Source organism: Haliotis cracherodii, unplaced genomic scaffold, assembly GCF_022045235.1.
Source record: "Haliotis cracherodii isolate W230 unplaced genomic scaffold, xgHalCrac1.p SCAF_10, whole genome shotgun sequence".
Lineage (NCBI taxonomy): Eukaryota > Metazoa > Mollusca > Gastropoda > Lepetellida > Haliotidae > Haliotis > Haliotis cracherodii.
Window position 1 is genome coordinate 53,103,847 of NW_027266265.1, and position 22,865 is coordinate 53,126,711.

Genomic DNA, 22,865 nt, shown 5'->3' on the forward strand with positions numbered 1-22,865 from the left:
TCCCATGAACTGAGTGATTTCTCAAGGACTATGTTATAGGTCTTGATAGATAATTATTAACAGTATCATATTCAATGAGTAATCGTGGCTTTTAGAATTAATTACTTACATCTGAAATTAATTAACCATACTTGACTGAACAAAAGCCCTTAAACTTTTAATGTGTGCTATGTATTCTTTTACAATGATGGCTTTATAATGAAAGCGATCAATGATGGGACGAAATCATTACAAACGTTTGTACTTTCCTGTGGTATATTCATTACAAAAAGCCTGATCGAAAATGTATTGTCAATTATGTTATGGCAATGAGTCTAGATTCCATTTAGGTCAGACTTTTCTAATTGGTTTACATATCCCACCGATCCTAAAAATGTGAAAAGTGAAAAAAATAAATTTTTCAACCGAATGCCACCTTATTCGTTCAGACAAAAACATTTGCGCATGCAGCACATTCATGAGTGAGTGAGTGTGTATGGTTAGACGCCGCTTTTAGCAATATTCCAGCACGGGGGACAGCACATTGTACGCATGTGGGGAATCGAACCTGAACACTTTAACACTTGAACCAAACATTCAGTTAAACTGCATGAAAATGGACTACAATATTATCGAAAAAAATATATTGTCCCCGTGAATTCTTGGAAAAAATAATTATGCTTCAGACTGTTGAAAAAGAAGAAAGAAATCGATGCCCACAAAAATTACATTGTTGCAGGGCGTTTTTCTTTTTTTTTAAATTCAGTTTTAATTTTTTTTTAATATCTGTGGTATATTTGTAGCTGTGGGTGACAAAATATCTAATCTCGAAACGAAATCCCAGACACAACTGTTCACAACGAGTCGCTTCGCCTTACACCAACGACCACCGAAAACATTCGTGACCAACTCGTGTTATTCCGGGACAAGACGGATCTTCTCGCAGGTTACGGAAAGGGGCGAGTGGTGACGAATGCACCGAAACAGCTAAGAAACTAGATTACGATCTTTGAACATGTTCCGTTAGATGGTCAATATGATGTTATGAATTTCTCCAATAAATTGACCCTCAAATATCTTTTTTAACATAAAACATACACACCCAAGTATCCATGCGCACGTACCCGCACAAATAGAATCGCAGACACATTAATAGTTTGACAAACCAGTGTTCAGTTTGTCCTTAAAGACAATTTTTTTCTATTCCATTCATGGGATATATTGATGGGGGGTAAATATTTCTGATTCAGCGCTACTCCCAGCGTTCCGTATATATACTATGTTTATCTTTATCCACATAGCGAGCTGCATTGATCCAAAAATTGGCGATCCACTTCTCCCCATGTTTGACATTGCATCCACCATGAAGGGACCGCCGGTGCAAGGACCCCATCCAACCAGTCTGCAAGCACAAACACGTGACACGCATGAACACGGCGCAGCGTCAATACGCATTGTCCATACCAGGAAGTGTATTAAAACCCCACTTGGTTTCATTGATCTCCCCTAATGTCAAATACAGAGTCTTTACGCTGTGTAAACGTTTGTTCTACACCCAACATGCGATTCCTGTCCGACAGTGTTTGTAGATTAAAAATAGGACTAACGTCCATTTAGAATCCAAAGCGATTGTAACGCTACGGCTGTCGTAAGTATACCAACGGATGGGAGTTACGATCGAAACAGAGATTTTGCTTCTCATTAAATAAATGCAATGTGAATAAGCAGACAGGCAGAAGGACGGTTCTAAATTACTTGAACACAATATGATGAAACAAAACATGTCGGGAAAATACGTTCGAGCCTAGCAACGTTTTAAATAAACAAATTAAACTCACGTCCGAACACCAACAATCGACACAGACTTACGGTACATACGATCGTTGTCTTTTGCTTAGTTCCCCAAAGCAATATTCGTGCCACCTTCATCGTAACTCCTCTCATACCTCAACGGATACGTTCGACCCACCAAAGAAATAAAGTATTTTTATTTCATAAAAGACTATGTGTAGCAAAAGCATTGCGTGCCATTACTCCAAATGCGCATACCGTATTTCCTCTAATAGACGCCGGCCTCTCATAGAAGCCGGGTCAATTGTTTAGTGTAATAAATAGAAGCCGGGCCTCTAATAGACGCCGGGTCGATCAGTTGATAATGTTCCTTTTATGGACCTAAATGACATAATGAGGACTCCCTTTCTCTCCCGATCATAGTGAAATGGGGGTATTAATAGAAGCCGGGCCCAAATAGACGCCGGGCCTCTAATTGACGCCGGGTCAAAGGCTTGTCTGAAATAAATAGAAGCCCGGGCGCCTAATAGAGGAAATACGGTACTTAGGATCGCTTTGCTCAAGCAGGACTTGATTTCGGTCGGATGTTGGTTCTATAACGAACTCATTTAATTCGTCATTACATTAGAGAAGTACCTACAATAGTCACAGCGCTAAAATCCGGACTTTGTACGTGGAAAGTGAAGTTAGTCCCAACCTGTCTGTAGTGTTACTGTGTCAATTATTAAGTAAGGTGCCTCGTTCCCTGACCTTCTCGTCCATGTGATGGTTGTACCACATGACTGCCTTCCCCATCTCCGGTGTCACGGCAACAGGAGCCCGGTGACAGTGTTCAGTCAGGTTCGTGTGTTCTTTCTGTAAAGATGATTTACAACCAGGTATAATGTTCAGACATGTCAGTGAACGTTAGATCTCAAGATTGATGTTCTGGCGAATACCATATCTGTGTATGTTGCCCTTTTCTATGTTAGTAATATACTGTATTCATCTCATACAAGTTCCAACTTCTAATGTGCCTCTCAAAGAAGTTATATGAGAGGTATTAATGGTTTGCCTTGAATTATTCAAATGATCATGTTACGCGTAAAATGTTCAGTTGTTACCGAATCTAAGTACTGTCTACCCACGTTATAATGCCCCTTATTATAACGCCCCTGGTTATATGGCCCCTGATTATAATACCCGTCGCTGTAATGCCCCTGGGTATAATGTTCCTGGTTATAATGTCTCTGATCATAATGCGCCCCTTGTTATAATGTCCCTGGTTATAATGTCCCTGGTTATAACGTTCCTGGTTATAATGTCCCTGGTTATAATGCACCCCTTGTTATAATGTCCCTGGTTATAATGTCCCTGGTCATAATACGTCCCTGGTTATAATGTCCCTGGTTATAATGCACCCCTTGTTATAATGTCCCTGGTTATAATGTCCCTGGTCATAATACGCCCCTGGTTATAACACCCAATGGTTATAATGTCCCTGGTTATAATGTCCCTGGTCATAATGCGCCCCTGGGTATACTGTCCCTGGTTATAATGCCCCTGGTTATAATACACCCCTTGTTATAATGTCCCTGGTTATAATGTCCCTGGTTATAATGCCCCTGGTTATAATGCACCCCTTGTTATAATGTCCCTGGTTATAATGTCCCTGGTCATAATACGCCCCTGGTTATAACACCCCATGGTTATAATGTCCCTGGTTATAATGCCCCTGGTTATAATGTCCCTGGTCAATAATGCGCCCCTGGGTATATTGTCCCTGGTTATAACGTCCTGGTTATAACGTCCCTGGTTATAATGTCCCTGGTCATAATGCGCCCCTGGGTATATTGTCCCTGGTTATAACGTCCCTGGTTATAATGCACCCCGTGTTATAATGTCCCTGATTATAACACCCCATGGTTATAATGCACCCCTTGTTATAATGTCCCTGGTTATAACACCCCCTGGTTATAATGCACCCCTTGTTATAATGTCCCTGGTTATAACGTCCCTGGTTATAATGTCCCTGGTTATAATGCCCCTGGTTATAATGCCCCTGGTTATAATGCCCCTGGTTATCATGTCCGTGGTTGCCAGAACGGGTTTTCCACCATTAAAATTCACTGGCTATAATGCTAAACTGGTTATAACGCCACCGCCAACCTCTAAAGAACAAATTGTTCCAATTCCCTGGTTATAGCGTCAGTACTCTTTAGCCAGGTGGTCAACTTCCTGACATCAGATGCTATGATTAGGTGACTATTCAGTAAGTTTGCAAAGGTTAGTGAGTTGTTTAATTCATTCAGTGCACAAATAATATGAATGTTAGATTTTTTCTATTACATATGTATGGACTTGTTGAACGAATAAAGATCTCTCTACACTACACTGATTGTTATTAAATGTACGTGTATTCATGAATGACTTGGTTTTGACGATTTAGAATGGCTTCCTTGGTTACAACGCCGAAATCGTCCTGGACAAATGTTGGCGTTATAACCATGGTAGACTGTAATCAAGAAGGGTAAGTTGTTGTTGTTGTTTCTTGTTTAACGCCGCATTCGGCAATATTCCAGCTATATGACGGCGGTCTGTAAATAGTCGAGTCTGGACCAGACAATCCAGTGATTGACATCATGAGCATCGATCCAGGCAATTAGGACGCGATGATATGCATCAACCAAGTCAGCGAGCCTGACCACCCTATCCCGTTAGTCGCCTCTTACGACAAGCATAGTCACCTTTGACGGCATGCATGGGTTGCTGAAGACCTATTCTACCCCGGATCTTCACGGTCTAATGAAGAAGTAGCACGAGTGGCCTAGACGTCTCGGGGCATACAGTGGCGTCCTTTAGGCGTGGCAGAAACATCACAGTGTGTTCGAATCCCAGATTCGCCCTGAGCATGTTTCTTGCAGCAACGTGCTGAACGTCTACGACGTGTATCAGGGGAACACATGGAAATGTCCTCCACGTGTCCATCATAATATTTTTGAAGCTTTTCAACGGGAAAATGTGACAAATGGCCAAAATGTCGCATTGTCGTTCTTTGATTTTTTTGAACACTTTTAGCGTGTTTTTGAAAGGGCGACAATGCGATAACGCGACGAAGTCTCTTCTGCGGTTCCATGGCTTCCTTTGTGTATATATACACATAATCGACTCTGACTCTCTGTGAGTAAACATAACATAACAGTGGTCTGGCGTAATAATATAGAAACTTCTGTTACCGATATTTTAAAATCGTGATCCTGGTCTGCGACAGGGAATGCAGTTTCTCCTCCCTCCTCGACGTCATTCAGGTACACCAGCACCGTCAGGTATCTACAACGACGACGGCGACTTGTAATATCAGTCAATATGTAAAATGTGTAAAAATGTTTGCACAATAAATCTATTTTGATGTTATTAAGCAAATAAATGAAGACTTGTTTCAGTCAATTTCTAAGATGACTGAAATATTTAGGCATTTTATAAACTGCCGAAGTGAATCACATTATAGACATTGACTCTAACATATACATTGTGGATGATTGAATTAATAGTTCCATTATACTGTATATTATCTGGTGGGGTAGCCTAGTGGTTAAAGCGTTCGCTCGTCAAGCCGAAGACCCGGGTTCGATTCCCGACAGGGGTAAAATGTGTGAAGCCTTTTTCTGGTGCCCCCCGCCGTGATATTGCGGAAATATTTCTAAAAGCGGCGTAAATTCATACTCAGTCACTCACTCACTGTCTGTTATCTCAGTTTTATTGTGATAAATGTCCTAGACCCTTTCGCTATCATACTTTCGTTTGGTAGCGGTCACCATCCCAATGGTCACCGCAGAATTTCTCCTCTCAAGAACGAAGCTTTGGCTTCAGGGTATATATACAAAATTGACACTAGTTACGAGAACAGTCCTTGTAGCACAGGTGGTAACGTGACGGGCTACAAACAAGGTGAGGTGAGGTGAAATTGGATTTAACGTCACGTCCAAGATTATTGGATTTATATAGCGACGTGCATGCACGTGTGTGTGTGTGTGGCTGTTTGTACTAGTCCGGACTGATGCCGATTTATGGTGCTAGCTCACTGAGATACCATGCCGCAGTTTAACATGAATACCCCACTCAGACACAGTATACTGACTCCGAGCCGACCAGTCCTTGTTTTAGCCCCTTAATGCCGAGCGCCAGACAGGGGTAACAACAAATACCATCTTTTAACGTCTTTTGGTATGACGCGGCTGGGGTCCGGACCTTCCGCTCTCCGGGCGGACGCTCTACCACTAGACCACAGAGGCGGTCGACTACAAATGAAAAGGCTGCAGGCTCGAATCCTACCTTTGACCGATTGTGTGTGGTTTTTTTCAAAGATAATATTCAGACTCAGAGTGTTAATTGAACAAACATCTGGTTTTGCAGCTATAGCTGAAAAAATATCTAATCTACATACAACATCCCCATCCCACCGCCTGACCCAAGGGCCCGTGAAGATCCGGGGTAGAGTAGGTCTTCAGAAACCCATGCTTCCCCAAAAAAGCAACTGTGCTTGATGTAAGAGGCGACTAACGGGATCGGGTGGTCAGACTCGCTGAGTTGGTTGATGCATGTCATCGATCCCAGTAGCGTGGATCGATGCTCATGATGGATTGTCTGGTCCCGACTCGATTATTTACAGACCGCCGTCATACAGCTGAAATATTGCTGAGTGCGGCGTTCAACAACAAACCAACCAACCATCCAAACCTACCCCAAGACTATTAAATGTTGGGGACGTAAGGGACAGGAGTCTCTACAGCTGTTGTGTCCATCAACACACGTCATGGTGCTCCGCACGTGCGAGCACTTCAGGAGTGAAGGATATGTACGAATATAAGTACTAAATATACTCGTCAGTAGATTATTATATTATATGTACAAAGAAACGAAACAACGTCATAATTTGAATACAGCAACAATATAGAGTTGTACGTATAGACATTGTAGGTTTATATGTGGAAATGTGTGAGTTATTAACGCTAAAGATACCATATAGAACAAGGGTTAATCAATGTCTTCCCATGTACACATGAAACATGGGCGGATCCAGAGGTGGCCCAAGGGGAACGGACCACCCCCCGACCCCCTTTTTTGAAAACCAAAAGTAGCATGTTGTAGACAATCCCCCTCATACACACAAACACACACATTTGAGAGGGAATTTTGATATTTTGGATCTTCCCCCCATAGCCAGGCAGTTTAGTATAGCGTCTGCCTATCTGCACAAGCCACCGGTAACACATCTGAGCGTTGGCACTTCACGCCGAAGGCCCGGGTTCGATACCTCACATTGGTACAATGTGCGAAACCCATTTCTGGTGTCTTCCGCCGTGATATTGCTGGAATATTGCTAAAAGCGGCGTAAAACCATATTCACTCACCCTGTCTGCCTTCACAAGGCGCATGTAACACATTTGGTATGGGGTCTGCCTACCTACACAAGACGCAGCGGTGTTTGGTGTGGGGGAACCATGTCTGGTGGCAGCATGGTTTCCCCGCCCCTCCGTCCCCGGAACTGTCGTAGTGGCTGTGATAGTATCCCCCATCCGTGTACATCACCACCTGGAAGTCGGAGACAGCAATATTACATGTTTATTACAACTCCTTACCAGGCAGAAAGGCGCCAAGATCCAAAGCGTCAGGGTATGACGACACCCAATCAAACAAGTCGCACATTGTGTTCACCTGACTCACGACAAGATTAGGGTACTGGGGATATATTCTGCACCGGAATCCCCCCGGGGCAACCACTCCTAAAAGGAGGTATTTTGTGACTACATGCTATGATAAGGGCCAACAGGATCTGCATTACTAAAATATGATTAAATATTTTAGGAATGGTTGTGTTCCACAGATTCAGTACCCCACCCCTCATCTATCAGTATCCCACAACTCATCTAAACAGGTTCACTATCCCACCCCGTCACCTGCACAGATTCACTACCATACCCCGTCACTTGCACAGGTTCACTACGTCACTCGTCACCTGCACAGGTTCACTACCCTACCCCGTCACCTGCACAGGTTCACTACGTCACCCGCCACCTGCACAGGTTCACTACCCTACCCCGTCACCTGCACAGGTTCACTACCCCACCCCGTCACCTGCACAGGTTCACTAAGTCACCCGCCACCTGCACAGGTTCACTACCCTACCCCGTCACCTGCACAGGTTCACTACGTCACCCGTCACCTGCACAGGTTCCATACGTCACCCGTCACCTGCACAGGTTCACCACCCCACCCCGTCACCTGCACAGGTTCACTACGCTACCCCGTCACCTGCACAGGTTCACTACCTCATCCCGTCACCTGCACAGGTTCACTACGTCACCAATCACCTGCACAGGTTCCATACGTCACCCGTCAGCTGCACAGGTTCACTACGCTACCCCGTCACCTGCACAGGTTCACTACCTCATCCCTCACCTGCACAGGTTCACTATGTCACCCGTCACCTGCACAGGTTCACTACGTCACCCGTCACCTGCACAGGTTCACTACGTCACCCGTCACCTGCACAGGTTCACTACCTCATCCCGTCACCTGCACAGGTTCAATACGCTACCCCGTCACCTGCACAGGTTCACTACGTCACCCGTCACCTGCACAGGTTCCATACGTCACCAGTCACCTGCACAGGTTCACTACCCCACCCCGTCACCTGCACAGGTTCACTATGTCACACGTCACCTGCACAGGTTCACTACGTCACCCGTCACCTGCACAGGTTCACTACGTCACCCGTCACCTGCACAGGTTCACTACCCTACCCCGTCACCTGCACAGGTTCACTACGTCACCCATCACCTGCACAGGTTCACTACGTCACCCGTCACCTGCACAGGTTCACTACCTCATCCCTCACCTGCACAGGTTCACTATGTCAGCCGTCACCTGCACAGGTTCACTACGTCACCCGTCACCTGCACAGGTTCACTACGTCACCCGTCACCTGCACAGGTTCACTACCTCATCCCGTCACCTGCACAGGTTCAATACGCTACCCCCGTCACCTGCACAGGTTCACTACGTCACCCGTCACCTGCACAGGTTCCATACGTCACCCGTCACCTGCACAGGTTCACTACCCCACCCCGTCACCTGCACAGGTTCACTATGTCACACGTCACCTGCACAGGTTCACTACGTCACCCGTCACCTGCACAGGTTCACTACCCTACCCCCGTCACCTGCACAGGTTCACTACGTCACCCATCACCTGCACAGGTTCACTACATCACCCGTCACCTGCACAGGTTCACTACCTCATCCCTCACCTGCACAGGTTCACTACCTCATCCCTCACCTGCACAGGTTCACTACCCTACCCCCGTCACCTGCACAGGTTCACTACGTCACCCGTCACCTGCACAGGTTCACTACCCCACCCCGTCACCTGCACAGGTTCACTACCTCATCCCTCACCTGCACAGGTTCACTACCTCATCCCTCACCTGCACAGGTTCACTACCCCACCCCGTCACCTGCACAGGTTCAATACCCCACCCCGTCACCTGCACAGGTTCACTACCTCATCCCTCACCTGCACAGGTTCACTACCCCATCCCTCACCTGCACAGGTTCACTACCCTACCCCGTCACCTGCACAGGTTCACTACCTCATCCCTCACCTGCACAGGTTCACTACCTCATCCCTCACCTGCACAGGTTCACTACCTCATCCCTCACCTGCACAGGTTCACTACCCTACCCCGTCACCTGCACAGGTTCACTACGTCACCCGTCACCTGCACAGGTTCACTACCCCACCCCGTCACCTGCACAGGTTCACTACCTCATCCCTCACCTGCACAGGTTCACTACCTCATCCCTCACCTGCACAGGTTCACTACCCCACCCCGTCACCTGCACAGGTTCAATACCCCACCCCGTCACCTGCACAGGTTCACTACCTCATCCCTCACCTGCACAGGTTCACTACCCCATCCCTCACCTGCACAGGTTCACTACCCTACCCCGTCACCTGCACAGGTTCACTACCTCATCCCTCACCTGCACAGGTTCACTACCTCATCCCTCACCTGCACAGGTTCACTACCTCATCCCTCACCTGCACAGGTTCACTACCTCACCCCTCACCTGCACAGGTTCACTACCTCATCCCTCACCTGCACAGGTTCACTATCCTACCCCGTCACCTGCACAGGTTCACTACCCCACCCCGTCACCTGCACAGGTTCACTACCTCATCCCTCACCTGCACAGGTTCACTACCCCATCCCTCACCTGCACAGGTTCACTACCTCATCCCTCACCTGCACAGGTTCACTACCTCATCCCTCACCTGCATAGGTTCACTACCCCACCCCCGTCACCTGCACAGGTTCACTACCCCATCCCTCACCTGCACAGGTTCACTACCTCATCCCTCACCTGCACAGGTTCACTCTCCAGAACTAGGTCGAGGGGAATTCCCGTCAGAGCTGAAATCCTGAAACATCAAACAACACATCTTTGTGCTAGGAAGTGATACACACGTGAAATATACTTACTATATATCATGAACGATAATGTAGAAATTGTCATAGTAATATTACCTACACGGTTTTGAATATTGAATAATAACTATCCCATATTTGAATTTTATTGATCCCGAAAAGAGATTTGTAAAATGAAGCACTTTAGCGTCATTTAGTGGTGGACAACGCAAGCAGAACATTAATATGCATTATAACTAAACAGATTTTCGCCTAAATTTACTTTGCTGCTCTTGCAGATAGCTGAACTATCCCTGGTCCAAACACAAGCATCAGAAAAACAATATTCAATAACATACAGACACCTAAAAGAGTTGTTGTCAAACCTTTCGCTGTTGTAGCTTAACGCTGTAGCTTAACGCCGTGTGCTGGATTTGACCTTAACATATTGAGTGAGTTAATTAAGCGTAACAGCTTAAAGAGAGGAAGATCCAAACTTTGCGCGCGGGGGGGGGGGGGGGGGGGGGGGGGGGTGGGGGGGCGCATATCTGTGGCATATGTTGGTGACAGATACATTTTCAGTGAGTGCATGTGTGAGTTACTGTTGTTTGAGACTAATTTTTAAGTTATAGGGCGGCTGCGTGGAAACGATCGAGTCTGGACGGGCAGAACCTTGGTTGACATCATGAGCAACGATCAACGCCGTTGGGGCACAATGACCTACAATGCTTTGTTACCACCCTCATCGGATCCCATAGGAGTTATTCGCGACCTACCCGCACACAACATTCATCGATAGGGGGACGAGTCTTCTTGCAGGTTACGGAAAGGGGCGAGTGGTGACGGATGGAGATTATGTTACTGCCGAGACCCACCTCCGTGTATAGTGTTCTTTAACTTCTTTTTAACACTATTGTTTGTACAACATGACGGCGGGTTTGAGAAAAAAATGTATCTGACTTTTAAAGAATTTAGGTTTATAATTTATTATCGAGCAGTGTTGATACAAGTGGCATAACTGTTGCCCACTCGTGTGATGCGGTAGTCACGTGACCGTGTAAAACCCCGTTCCAATATGGATTCATACCTTTGCTGACCGAGATAATCCATGGGACTAGGGTGAGCCGAGAGGGACAGAATGTAGTTACCTGTCTACTGGCATGCCGCTGAATATTGTGTCATCTGTATCAAATACAACTGCGCCGTATTTCATACTATCTGAATCCATCTATAGTCATCGTTATCAATAGCATTTCCGGAAGATAGTTATTGAAAGATATCAATAACTATACGGTGAAAAGACATATTATGCAAACAGCCCGGTCTAGTTTCAAAACACTTATGTATATCGCGCTATTGGTTCCGTCATCAAGAGCCTTCGGTACGCTCCATCATCGATCGCGTGGCGGTGTTCACAAGGATACTGGTGGCCTATTGTCAGAACAAAACATGGCATTCGTGTTACTATTTAATTACTAGGAACTACCTTCTTTGTTCATGGAACATTAGCTGAAATAGATAGAAGTGTGAAACACAAGCGCGACTGTTGTATCTGCCTTTATTGACGTAAAAGCGAGCGACTACTCACGTGACAAGGAATAATTTATTTTGCGAGCTGTGCACACGAACTGCAATACAGTAAACTACGGTTATAACGAACTCGATGGGACCACTAACTTTAGTTTGTTATAACCGTAGTTCGTTATAAGCATATATACAGCATAACTATAGCAATAAGTCGGGACAAAACAATCAGTTCGTTATATCCGTCAGTTCGTTATAAGCGTGTTCGTTTAGCACGATTTATAACAAATACAACAGTACCATGCAACTTTACACTACAATGCTTTGACTTGAAAACATACACTATAGTAAATTGTTTGATAGGCATTACTTAGAAGTTGACGGATGACAAGATAGACACAATTTTTTATGGATAACAACTTCTTTAATACTGTAAAAGGCGACGTTTCGGTATAGATCCTTATACCGTTGTCAAGCAAGACTGAATGAGGGTTACTTACTTACTTATATTGGAGATTTAACGTGCGCTTTCCGACTGCAAGCGTATGTCGCACACGGGCCCGGCCAGGCCATTTAATGTGTTTCCAAAAAGGGGAAAAGTGAGTTTGTGCAACCCAGGAGGGGGCTTTAGGGGTTACTTATATAGTAATTTTGAAATTTTGAGATTTGGAAAGAATGCCAAGAGTGGGTGGGGGACGAACTAAGGGAGCTGTGTGTGTTGGGTGGTTATCAAATAAGGTAGTTTTGGTTTTAATATTTTATTTGGGGTTTAAATGCGACTAATTAGTCCTGTTTTTATTAGGTATATGCCTAAGGCTTTGAATTTTTCTAATTTATTTTGTGGATTTAGGATTGATTCTAGTGTAAGTCCGGTTTTAAGATTTAGGGTGGTCTGTAGTGTTGTTCGGTGTGTTTGGTAGTGTGTGCAGTGAATGAGTACGTGTTCTGGTGTTTCTTGTTGTTTGCAATGTGGGCAGTTTCCTGTTGTGTGTAGTTTAGCTATTTTACGGTGATTATTTAGTTTGGTGTGGCCTGTTTGTAGTTTGGTAATTATTCTGTCGATTTTTTTGGATGGGTGTAGTATTTTGGGTTTATTTAGGGGTTTTTTGAGTACTTTCCTGATTTGGCTATTTGAGTTTTGGTATATATTTTGCCATTTTTTGTTAATTTTTTGTTTAGTGACACTTTTGATTTCTGATTTTGAGCTGGGTAAGTTTAAGCTTATTTCTGGGAGTTTAAGGGATAATTTTGCTGCTTTATCTGCCTTTTCATTTCCAAAGATTCCTACGTGGGCGGGGATCCAAATGAACTCTATTTGTTTACCTACCTTAGTTAAGTTGTTTGAGCTATTGAGTATTTGATTTATTAGTTTGGGGCGGTTTTTAGTGTTTTTATTTTTGAGGGCTTGTAGTCCACTGAGAGAGTCGGTTAGGATGAGGATTTTTTGGTGTTTTTTAGATTGCTGATTGTGTAGTGCTGAGGCCATGCCCATTAGTTCGGCCGTGAATATGGATTGGTTGTTTGGGAGTCGGTAAGATTGTGTGTCTTTGGTTGGTTGTGCGATGTGGACTCCGAAACCTGTGTGTTTTGAGATCGGATCTGAGGATCCGTCTGTGTATATGTGACACCAATTTGGCCAATGTTCATGTATGTATGCTAGTGTGGTGGTTTTAGCGATGTTAGGATCGGTCTGTTTATTTAGTGTATCGGCTAGTGTTGTGTCTATTTTTGGTATTTTAAGTTTTGGAGTGAAGATATTGGATGATTTATTGTTTTGTTTAAGATTATTTATTTTGTGTTCGTTTAGGTAATTGGTTATTCTTTGGGAAATTGGAGTAAGTAGTGGATGTTTCCGGGCTAGGGCTTGGTTTCTAGGGCTATTATTTTGTTTTATTAAGTTTTCGATTAGTGGGTTTGATTGGGACGCGGCCCAGAAGTTTAGGGTAAGTTGTTCCCTACGTAGTTTAAGTGGCATTTCTCCTGTTAAGGCCTGGAGTGAGGTGGAAGAGGTGCCATGTTGAGTTCGTGTGATTAGTTTTAGGGCCTGATACTGGATTGAGTCTAGTTTTTTAATGAGAGAGTTGTTTAAGGTGTCGTAAATGGCACTGCCATAGTCTAGTTTGGACCTAATTAGTGATATATAGAGTGAGAGGAGGGTGTTTTTAGAGGCCCCCCAGTTGGAGCCGGTTAGGCATCTTAACGTGTTTAGGTCTTTGCTGCATCTGGTTACAAGGTTTTTAATGTGAGCATCCCAGGTGAGATGTTCATCGAAGATTAATCCTAAGAATTTGGTTTGTTTTTGGAATTTGATTGGTTTGTTGTTTAGTTGGAGGTTTAGGGTGGCGGGTTGCATATTTTTGTGTTTAAATACTATTCCTGTGGTTTTTTCTGAGTTTAGGGAGAAGCCCCATTGAATGAGGGACATAGTGTAGAATATATATAGCAAGTGGATGATAACAATAGAGGATTAACAGTAACAACAAGGGCATACATGAGTGGGATAACATAGGTAGGTGTGACAACAAAGGGATTATGCTATCACAACACGATGGGCAGAAAACACATAGCTAGAAGCCAATAGGGGCATGAAGCCAATAAACAGGTGATTATTGGTTGATGAGTTCATAGTAGGCGGATGGGATGAAATAGCTTCACTTCACCAGCTCCAACTCCCTCAACACCCTGCTAAGAGCCAACGGCAGGAACACATCTAAACCCCAAGAGGCTAAAGGTGTAGTCTACAAAATTGACTGCAACTGTGGGCAATCTTACGTAGGTGAAACATCCCGCCCAATCAACACCAGAATCAAAGAGCATAAAACCTCCACCACCAAATCCGACAGCAAATCAGCCATCTCGGACCATATCATCAACTGTCCCAATCACATCATCAACTGGGAAAACAAGTGGTTGTCAGCATCAATGTTTAAATGATTTCTACATACATATCAGGACCCGAGAAGACCCGGGGTAGAAAAGGTCTTGCTTGCTGTAAAAGGCGAGTATGCTTGTCGTAAGAGGCGGCAAACGGGATCGGGTGGTCAGGCTCGCTGACTTGGTTGATGCATGTCATCGTATTCCAAATGCGTGGATCGATGTTCATGATTTCAATCACTGGATTGTCTTGGTCCATACTCGATTATTACTCGCCGTCATATAGCTGAGATATTGCTGAGCGCAGCGTTAAACAACAAATAAACAAACATGTAAAACATATATACATGTCAGGGACTGTCCTTGCTCGTTACTGATTCCTGGTTTAAGTGAAAACAAGGGAGATAATGCTGGATGGAAGATGGCAGGACGGAATTGGGAAAAAGGTTGCTTTTATCGTTGGGCCAAGGTGGATATATTCTTTCCTGAATGTGTTGAGGTTTGACGTATACAGGTGGCAGACAGGGTACTTGACATAGGACTTGGACACAGGGACACCCGAGAGGGCTCCAGCATCCACTGCTTGCCCTGAGGCTGTTTGTGTGTCATCGCACCCGATGGCGGTGATCGGTGTTCATCATTTCAGTCACTGGTTTGCTTCGTCTAATGATGTGTAGAGACAATTCTACACGCTTCACCGAATTTACATTCAATCATTATGTAGAGAATCAAGACCTACTTGTCCTCGAGTACAGTGGCGCCCACTAATGATTTCCTTTCCATAAAACTTGTGGTAACCAATGGACCAGTCACCCATACACCTATACACCCACACACCCACACACCCACACACCCATACACCTTTACACCCACACACCCACACACCCATACACCTATACACCCACACACCCATACACCTATACACCCACACACCCAGACACCCAGACATCCACACACTCACACACCCATACACCTTTACACCCACACACCCATACACCCATACACCCATACACCCATACACCTATACACCTATACACCCACACACCCACACACTCACACACCCATACACCTTTACACCCATACACCCATACACCTATACACCTATACACCCACACACCCACACACTCACACACCCATACACCTTTACACCCACACACCCACACACCCACACACCTATACACCCGCACACTCACGTCTGAGACTGAATGACTTCGGGCTTTCCTCCGGTATTAAGCTGACACGCCGTGATATAACTGGAATACTGTTAAAAGTGGCGTTAAACCCAACTCACTCGCCGCCGTCATATAGCTGGAATATTGCTGAGAGCGGCGTTAAATAACAAACATAACCAAAACAAACACTCACTCACCCATACACACACACACTTCCACTCAATTACGTCTGAGACTGAATTACTTCGGGCTTTCCTCCCGCATTAAGCTGACATACCATGACATAACTGGAATACTGTTAAAAGTGGCGTTAAACCCAACTCACTCACTCACTCACTCACTCCATAAAACTGTTAACCACAAGATAACAACAGAAGGTAACACTGTTGGTATCTGACAGGTCAATGTTCGAGGCAAGTGGATGGTTGTTCGGTGGTCATGGCGTCTTTTCTATTTTATAATCTTGTAAGGATTTGAAGTGTTACGATGACAGTCACATCAGCACTGTCTTCTGTGGCACGCGTCTCAAGGGACGAAGAACCGGAAGTGCATCAACACAGCAGAACACTGCGCCTGCCCAAAGGCCAACTTCCGGAATGTCTTGGTACATGGGGGACAAGTGGACTGTGAACAGCAGCAACTACTACTTCCCATCATGCAACGTAATCGTTACTTCAGCGGAAATAGCCTTAGCCGAAGTAATAACGATCGTGACCTGTGAATACACACTGGAAGCCTCGGTGGCTGAGTGAGTTAGATCGCTGACTTTGTGTTCTGGCGATTAGGTGCTTCACTCTGGGAGTGTGGGTTCGAATACCAGCTGGGACTCTGTACTTTACTAAGAAAGATTTATTCCAAATACATGTATAACATTTGTTGCATGTGACCTTGACCTCACTCACTCTCAATTTCCGAGATAATGAATTACACATTCGAGTAATAATTAAACTTAATATTTTCGAAAATAAATACATTAAAAGCATCTGGAAATGTTTAGAGTTTGTAGCATTTATTTTACAAAGTACTGTCGTGCATTTTTATAACAGAGATTCCCGGTCTATACTCCCACCTGTGCCGTATGGACAGAAGATGGCGTCCTCCGCTGACAAAGGCTGTCTGTGCTACCCGTCCCGAAGCTTCATTGCTGGTCCTAGCCTCCTGGGCCCCCATCTGCCGTGCCCCCCGCAGACCCCGTGATCTAGCCTGGCTGATGATCAGGGAACACTCTTTTGCCGTCAGAAATCCAGGAATTTCTGACAAAATAGAGTTGTGTAAACGAACACCTGAATGAGAGAGTTTTGAAATGAGTGAGTGAGTATGGTTTAACGCCGTTTTTAGCAATATTCCAGCAATATCACGGCGGGAGACACCAGAAATGGGCTTCACACATTGTACACATGTGGGGAATCGAACCCGGGTCTTCAGCGTGACGAGCGAACGCTTAAACCACTAGGCTACCCCACCGCCCCAGCTTGTAAAGGATAAACACCGTCTCCGAGGTCAGAAATCCAGATGTGAGTGAGTATGGTTTTACGCCGCTTTTAGCAATATTCCAGCAATATCACGGCGGGGGAGACCAGAAATGGGCTTCACACTTTGTACCCATGTCGGGAATCGAACCCGTGTTTTCGGCATGACGAGCGAACACTTTAACCACTAAGCTACCCTAACGCCCCTAGAAATCTTGAAGTGATGCAGTTCTTTTCGGTGAAACCACGAATACGGTTATGGTGCTGATAAACTAAATGTAATCTTGTTTTCGATCATAGGATCCTGAAACTTTTAAGGTACGAATCACACAGCGGTGCGCGGTGGGGTAGCCCAGTGGTTAAAGCGTTCGCTCGTTAGGGCGGAGACCCGGGTTCGATTGTCCGCATGGGCACAATATGTCAAGACCACACACTCACTCACTCACTCACTCAGTGTTTCGCCGATTGGCCTGTGTGTTCTATTCCGTGACAAGTCACATGGTTTCTAGCAACTCAAGGGCTGTATGTCAAACTCAGTGTTTCGTGGCTCTGTGCGTTCTATTCTCACACATTTTTTAGCTGTTTATCAATACTTTAGCTGGAGTTGATTTCCATACCAACAAGTTTTTTACCAAATTGCTTTCAGCCCATTTCTGGACCTGTTATCTGCATCAAACCTGAGCATAATACCTGAAAGGTAATCTTGTGAAAATAGACGCTAATTAAGAATCGATGTTATCGCTTGAAATATGAGCCATTACCGTCGATTTGGATGTCAAGTCAATAGCGTTGGCACAATGGTCGTATTTAATCACAGTCTTAATATCCCCATTGCCTTTTTAGCTCCATTCTGCACAATTACATTTTGCTGTTAATCAATTGAATAAACTTGAAAATATTTATGGTAACTAGAATTATATTATTTTTTTTTTAAATAACGAGGTTCTCACAATAACCGTCGCCATGGTAACATAAAAACTGGATTGTGGTCACAATCACTCGCTCATGTTCTTGTATCTTAAAACCGAAAGGCCTCCGTATAGAGCGTTGTAATGCAATGTATTATTCACATGGTTCAATATAGCGATTATATAAGACCCTACGACGTACTAAGGATATAAATATACTGTGGGTTTTTTTAAACCAAAGCTAGGTTACCTGTATTTTTTAAACGCGTTAAATTGAATTTGGAACCGAACGCGTAGCGTTCAAGCGGCCGACAAATCAACCGATCAAAGGGTTTTTTGTTTGTTTGTTGTTTAACGCCGCACTCAGCAATATTCCAGCTATATGACGGCGGTTTGTAAATAATCGAGTCTGGACCAGACAATCCAGTGATTGACATCATGAGCATCGATCCATACAACTGAGATACGATGACATGCATCAACCAAGTCAGCGAGCCTGACCTACCAATCCCGTTAGTCGCCTCTTACGACAAACGTAGCCACCCTTTACGGCAAGCATGTGTTGCTGAAGACCTATTCTAACCCGCAACGTCACGGGTCCGATCAGAGGTGGTTATTGTTATTTGAATGGTAAACTTCTAATTGATCATTTACAATCGAGGAGTTTGCAGATAATCTTGGACGCGAAGTTAAACCCCATTTCACCTCACCTCACCATTCTCATTCCCTCTATTCGACATATAAATTGCCTCAAAATACATAATTGTTGCCGTGATGTATATAATGACGTAAGTGACGATGACATTGCAGCCTAGTTGACGTCATGTCCACACTGATAGCTACTCGATTTTGGTTTACATGTGCAATATGGCAATAACTACTAATATTTCTGACTCTTATCAACATTTATGTGACTTCCAGAGCACTCGCTGGGGAGAGAAACACATTCCGATAGTCGATTCGAAAAATCGAAACACAAACCATCTTATCATTTGTGTATGTGCCAGATCTTTGCAAATCCATTTCATGGACATTTTGCCTTGTTTACTTTTGTGACAAACTTTGGTTACTCCATTAGGGCCAATTTTATAACCTGGAATCCTCACGGACGTGTTAAAATGTAAGTCAGTTTACCAAAGACAGGTGGATCCTGTGCCAGGGTTCTCCGCCAGTGCGTGATGCCCGGATGTAACTGTATCCGCACCTCACTTCCGGTCTATTAAACACATAGAAAACAAGGCTAACGGCTTTTACAGAGCGTAATAATGCACAATATACAAACTATGTTTGCTAAGAGCGCGGAATAACTAAATAAAGTATTTTACCTTCTAAAACAGCGATTCAAACGAGCAATCGGGTCAACACATTCATATTATAAATTCCAGATTGTGTGTAATTTAAAATAATCAAAGTTACTGTAGCTAATGTCAGAACTGTAGGTACAAGTGAGCCCGTGGCACGGAGCGTTGTCCATCTTCTGTTTGCTGTCGACATCTCGCCATCACAACCGGCTGATGGAATAAGTTCAGCATGTCTGAGGGCTCATATTCATTGTGTAAATGCTGTTGTTATTTTTTGTGTCCTTGTGTTTTCAAAAAACACATGTGAAAAATCTTTAAGAAACCCTTTTGTAGGAAACGAAAAGCATTAACGTGAAACATTGATGTTGTGTCGCAACACAATGAACGAGTATCATACCAGTCTTTTTATTCATCAAGTAGAGTAGGTCGTAGGTCCATTCTTTTTCACAGAGGATCAGAGAATTTAATGCACAATCATCTTCCCGAGGCAAAGGAGTTAACTGACTATAAAAGTCCAGTTTCCACCCTTGCCGAACTAGGCTGGAATTTCTGGGCTCGATCGTAGCCCCACCAGTGGCTATTAGAGTTAGGTCCATTCTATGTCCCACCCTATTGACCAATCAGATTCCACCTCTCATATCACTTGCATTTGCTTCAAACAAAATGGCGGCGTCCAGTCAAGACGATCAATAATGAAGATCTTTATTGTGATTAAACAGGTCTTACCTTGCAAAATGCGTCAAATGACATGAGCACCTTGATTAAAAAAAATGAAAAGATTTGGAAATTATCTGTTGACGCTGAGTTGGCGGTACACATGTTTTGCAAATCCTGCAATCAAACGAAATCTCCACGACAGTTTACGAACCGTATTTCGATTTTGATACGCGATTTTGATTGGACTATGCATAAACTCGTTAGTCCAGCCAAAGTAGAACTCCATAATACCAGCCCTGTTCGGGAAGGATGGATATTTGACTTTCATAGTCAGTTAACTCCCTTGCCTCGGGAAGATAATGTATAAGATACATAACATATGTTATTTACACAAGTCGAAAATGCGTTGCCTTACAAGTAAAGATAAATGTTTCGAACATGTATGTTTTGTTTTGCCGTATGTATTGGTGCTTCTCCACAGCAACATAAACTGTACACATACAGACTCAATGAAAAATATATAACCCTGACTTTCCACGATATAATCACTCCTGAATGTGAAGAATGAACTTGCGGTAACTATAGCAACACTAGTGTTACAATCTCTGACATTCATATATTAATGTGTTTTTTCATTGGCGAAATGACGTCACTTTTCCGTGTGGTGATACGCCGTATGCATCATCAACATCAATCAAATTCACATGTATGCTCAAAAATATTATGTTTAGATTAGGATTTGATGGAGCATGGGTGTTTTAGACATGTTATAACGATGTTTTTTCCACATTCTGTCACAACGTTTAAAGAAAATTCCCCACAAGATTGTCACAAGTTCAAAATGCAATTCTCAGATATATTTTTAAATGTTAGGCATATTTTGGATTTACCACTATTTCCTCCCAAGTTCTAGTGAACATCCGGGGTAGAAAAGGTCTTCAGCAACACTAGCTTGCCGTGAAAGGTGACTACGCTTGTCGTAAGAGGCGACTAACGGGATCGGGTGGTCAGGCTTGCTGACTTGGTAGATACATATCATCGATCTCAATTGCGTGAATCGTTGCTCATGATATTAATGACTGGATTGTCTGGTCCAGACTCGATTATTTACAAACCGCCGTCATATACCTGGAATATTGCTTAGTGCGGGATTAAACAACAAACAAACCAACCAACCTAATTTAAAGATAAACATACAGCGTGAAAAAGAGGAGTTGTCGCACTATAAACCAACGTCTATATTAATCCCAACATTCAAACATTTCGTTTAATATTGATGTCAAGAAGCCCCAAAATAACATTGTCAAGTTTATTTTCCATGAGGATGACGAAAATTGTTTGGCCCTATCAAATATTGTAAACCATGTATCCAAAAATGTAAATATATTTGATCAATATCTTGCACTGTATTAGTGAGTGAGTATAGCTGTACGCCGCCTTTAGCAATATTCCAGCAATATCAAGACGGGGGACACGAGATATAAACTTCACACATAGCACCCATGTGGAGAATCGAACCCAGGCCTTCGGCGTGAGTTAGCGAACGCTTTAACCACTAGGCTATCCCACCGCCCTGCACTGTAATAACAATGCAAAGGTGTGTGGCCTCTAGGTGACGAAATAAAAGAGAGAATGATTTATACTTGTATATATGGTGGCCTCGGCTGCACACACCCTGAACGAACCAGATGTTTCCACATTGGGTATCGAGATCATAACGTTTCTTCTAGAATACTACAGTTTTCAAATTTATTATAAAACTTATAATTACAGTAAACTACGGTTATAACGAACACGCTTATAACGAACTAACGGATATAACGAACTAACTTTTTAGCCCACACTATTTGCTGTATTTATACTGTATATATACTTATAACGAATTACGGTTGTAACGAACTAAAACAAGTAGTCCCTTTGATTTCGTTATAACCGTAGTTTACTGTATATTGTATTATTTTTATTAATAAATAATTAAATCAGTTCATACGTAACAAGGAATATACGCTAACAAACTCCGTATGCTATTAGTAGCAAATAGGACAATAATAATATCGGTGGGTATAATAATGATAATAGTCCAGACAACGACTGTTGATAATGATGAGAGTTAACTATGAATTCAGTTCGGTACAAACCTTTCCCGGCACGATCCAAGGCAAAGCATAATCCCTGGTTGTCGGTAATTTGCACTGCCGGAATAGGAAGGAATATTGCACATGTTTCTCACATGTATTTACGGTAGCGTTCCCTTGCACGTGCGCTGACGACATGTACAACATCACCCATGTAAGCGGCAACGTACTCGACATCATCCCCGACGTCGTGCAGCTCCACAACTAACCAGCCTACCGACAGCCCTCTTGTGATCATAAAGGTTATATCAATACTCCCTACTTCCACGCGTTTAACACTATCACCTCTTTCTCTCTTGGCTTCACATCAAACGGGAGCATAAAGGGCTGTTTTTCTTCCATGCATATATTGATAGAAACTAAAACCGGTTTAAGTTTATATTTAATTCCGGTATATCGATGTTCTCACCAGGGGTCCACAAAGAACAAATATTTCTCATTAGATTTTCGATTGAATTTGTTATAATAGTCGTTTACGAAAACTTCCGCCAATGTGCATATACTTATATTGACCTGTGTGAGTGAGATTCCTCATCAATGTGCTTTAATAGATGCTTTGTACTATCTGTTGCTAGGCTATATATTCGTAAATCGTGTTTACACGC

At 43.6% G+C, this 22,865-nt stretch overlaps 1 protein-coding gene across 1 annotated transcript; it reads right to left on the minus strand.

Annotated features, from left to right (window-relative positions):
* Positions 1–1,053: 1,053 nt before the first annotated feature.
* Positions 1,054–22,440, minus strand: LOC139452515 (transmembrane prolyl 4-hydroxylase-like). Its single transcript, XM_071234026.1, has 8 exons — positions 22,264–22,440; positions 19,302–19,383; positions 16,860–17,043; positions 10,177–10,234; positions 7,214–7,341; positions 4,986–5,079; positions 2,521–2,625; positions 1,054–1,381 (listed from the first exon to the last, which is right to left on the minus strand). Exons 1-8 carry the CDS (start codon positions 22,438–22,440, stop codon positions 1,232–1,234), a joined length of 978 nt encoding a protein of 325 aa, XP_071090127.1. The 3' UTR covers positions 1,054–1,231.
* Positions 22,441–22,865: the final 425 nt, after the last annotated feature.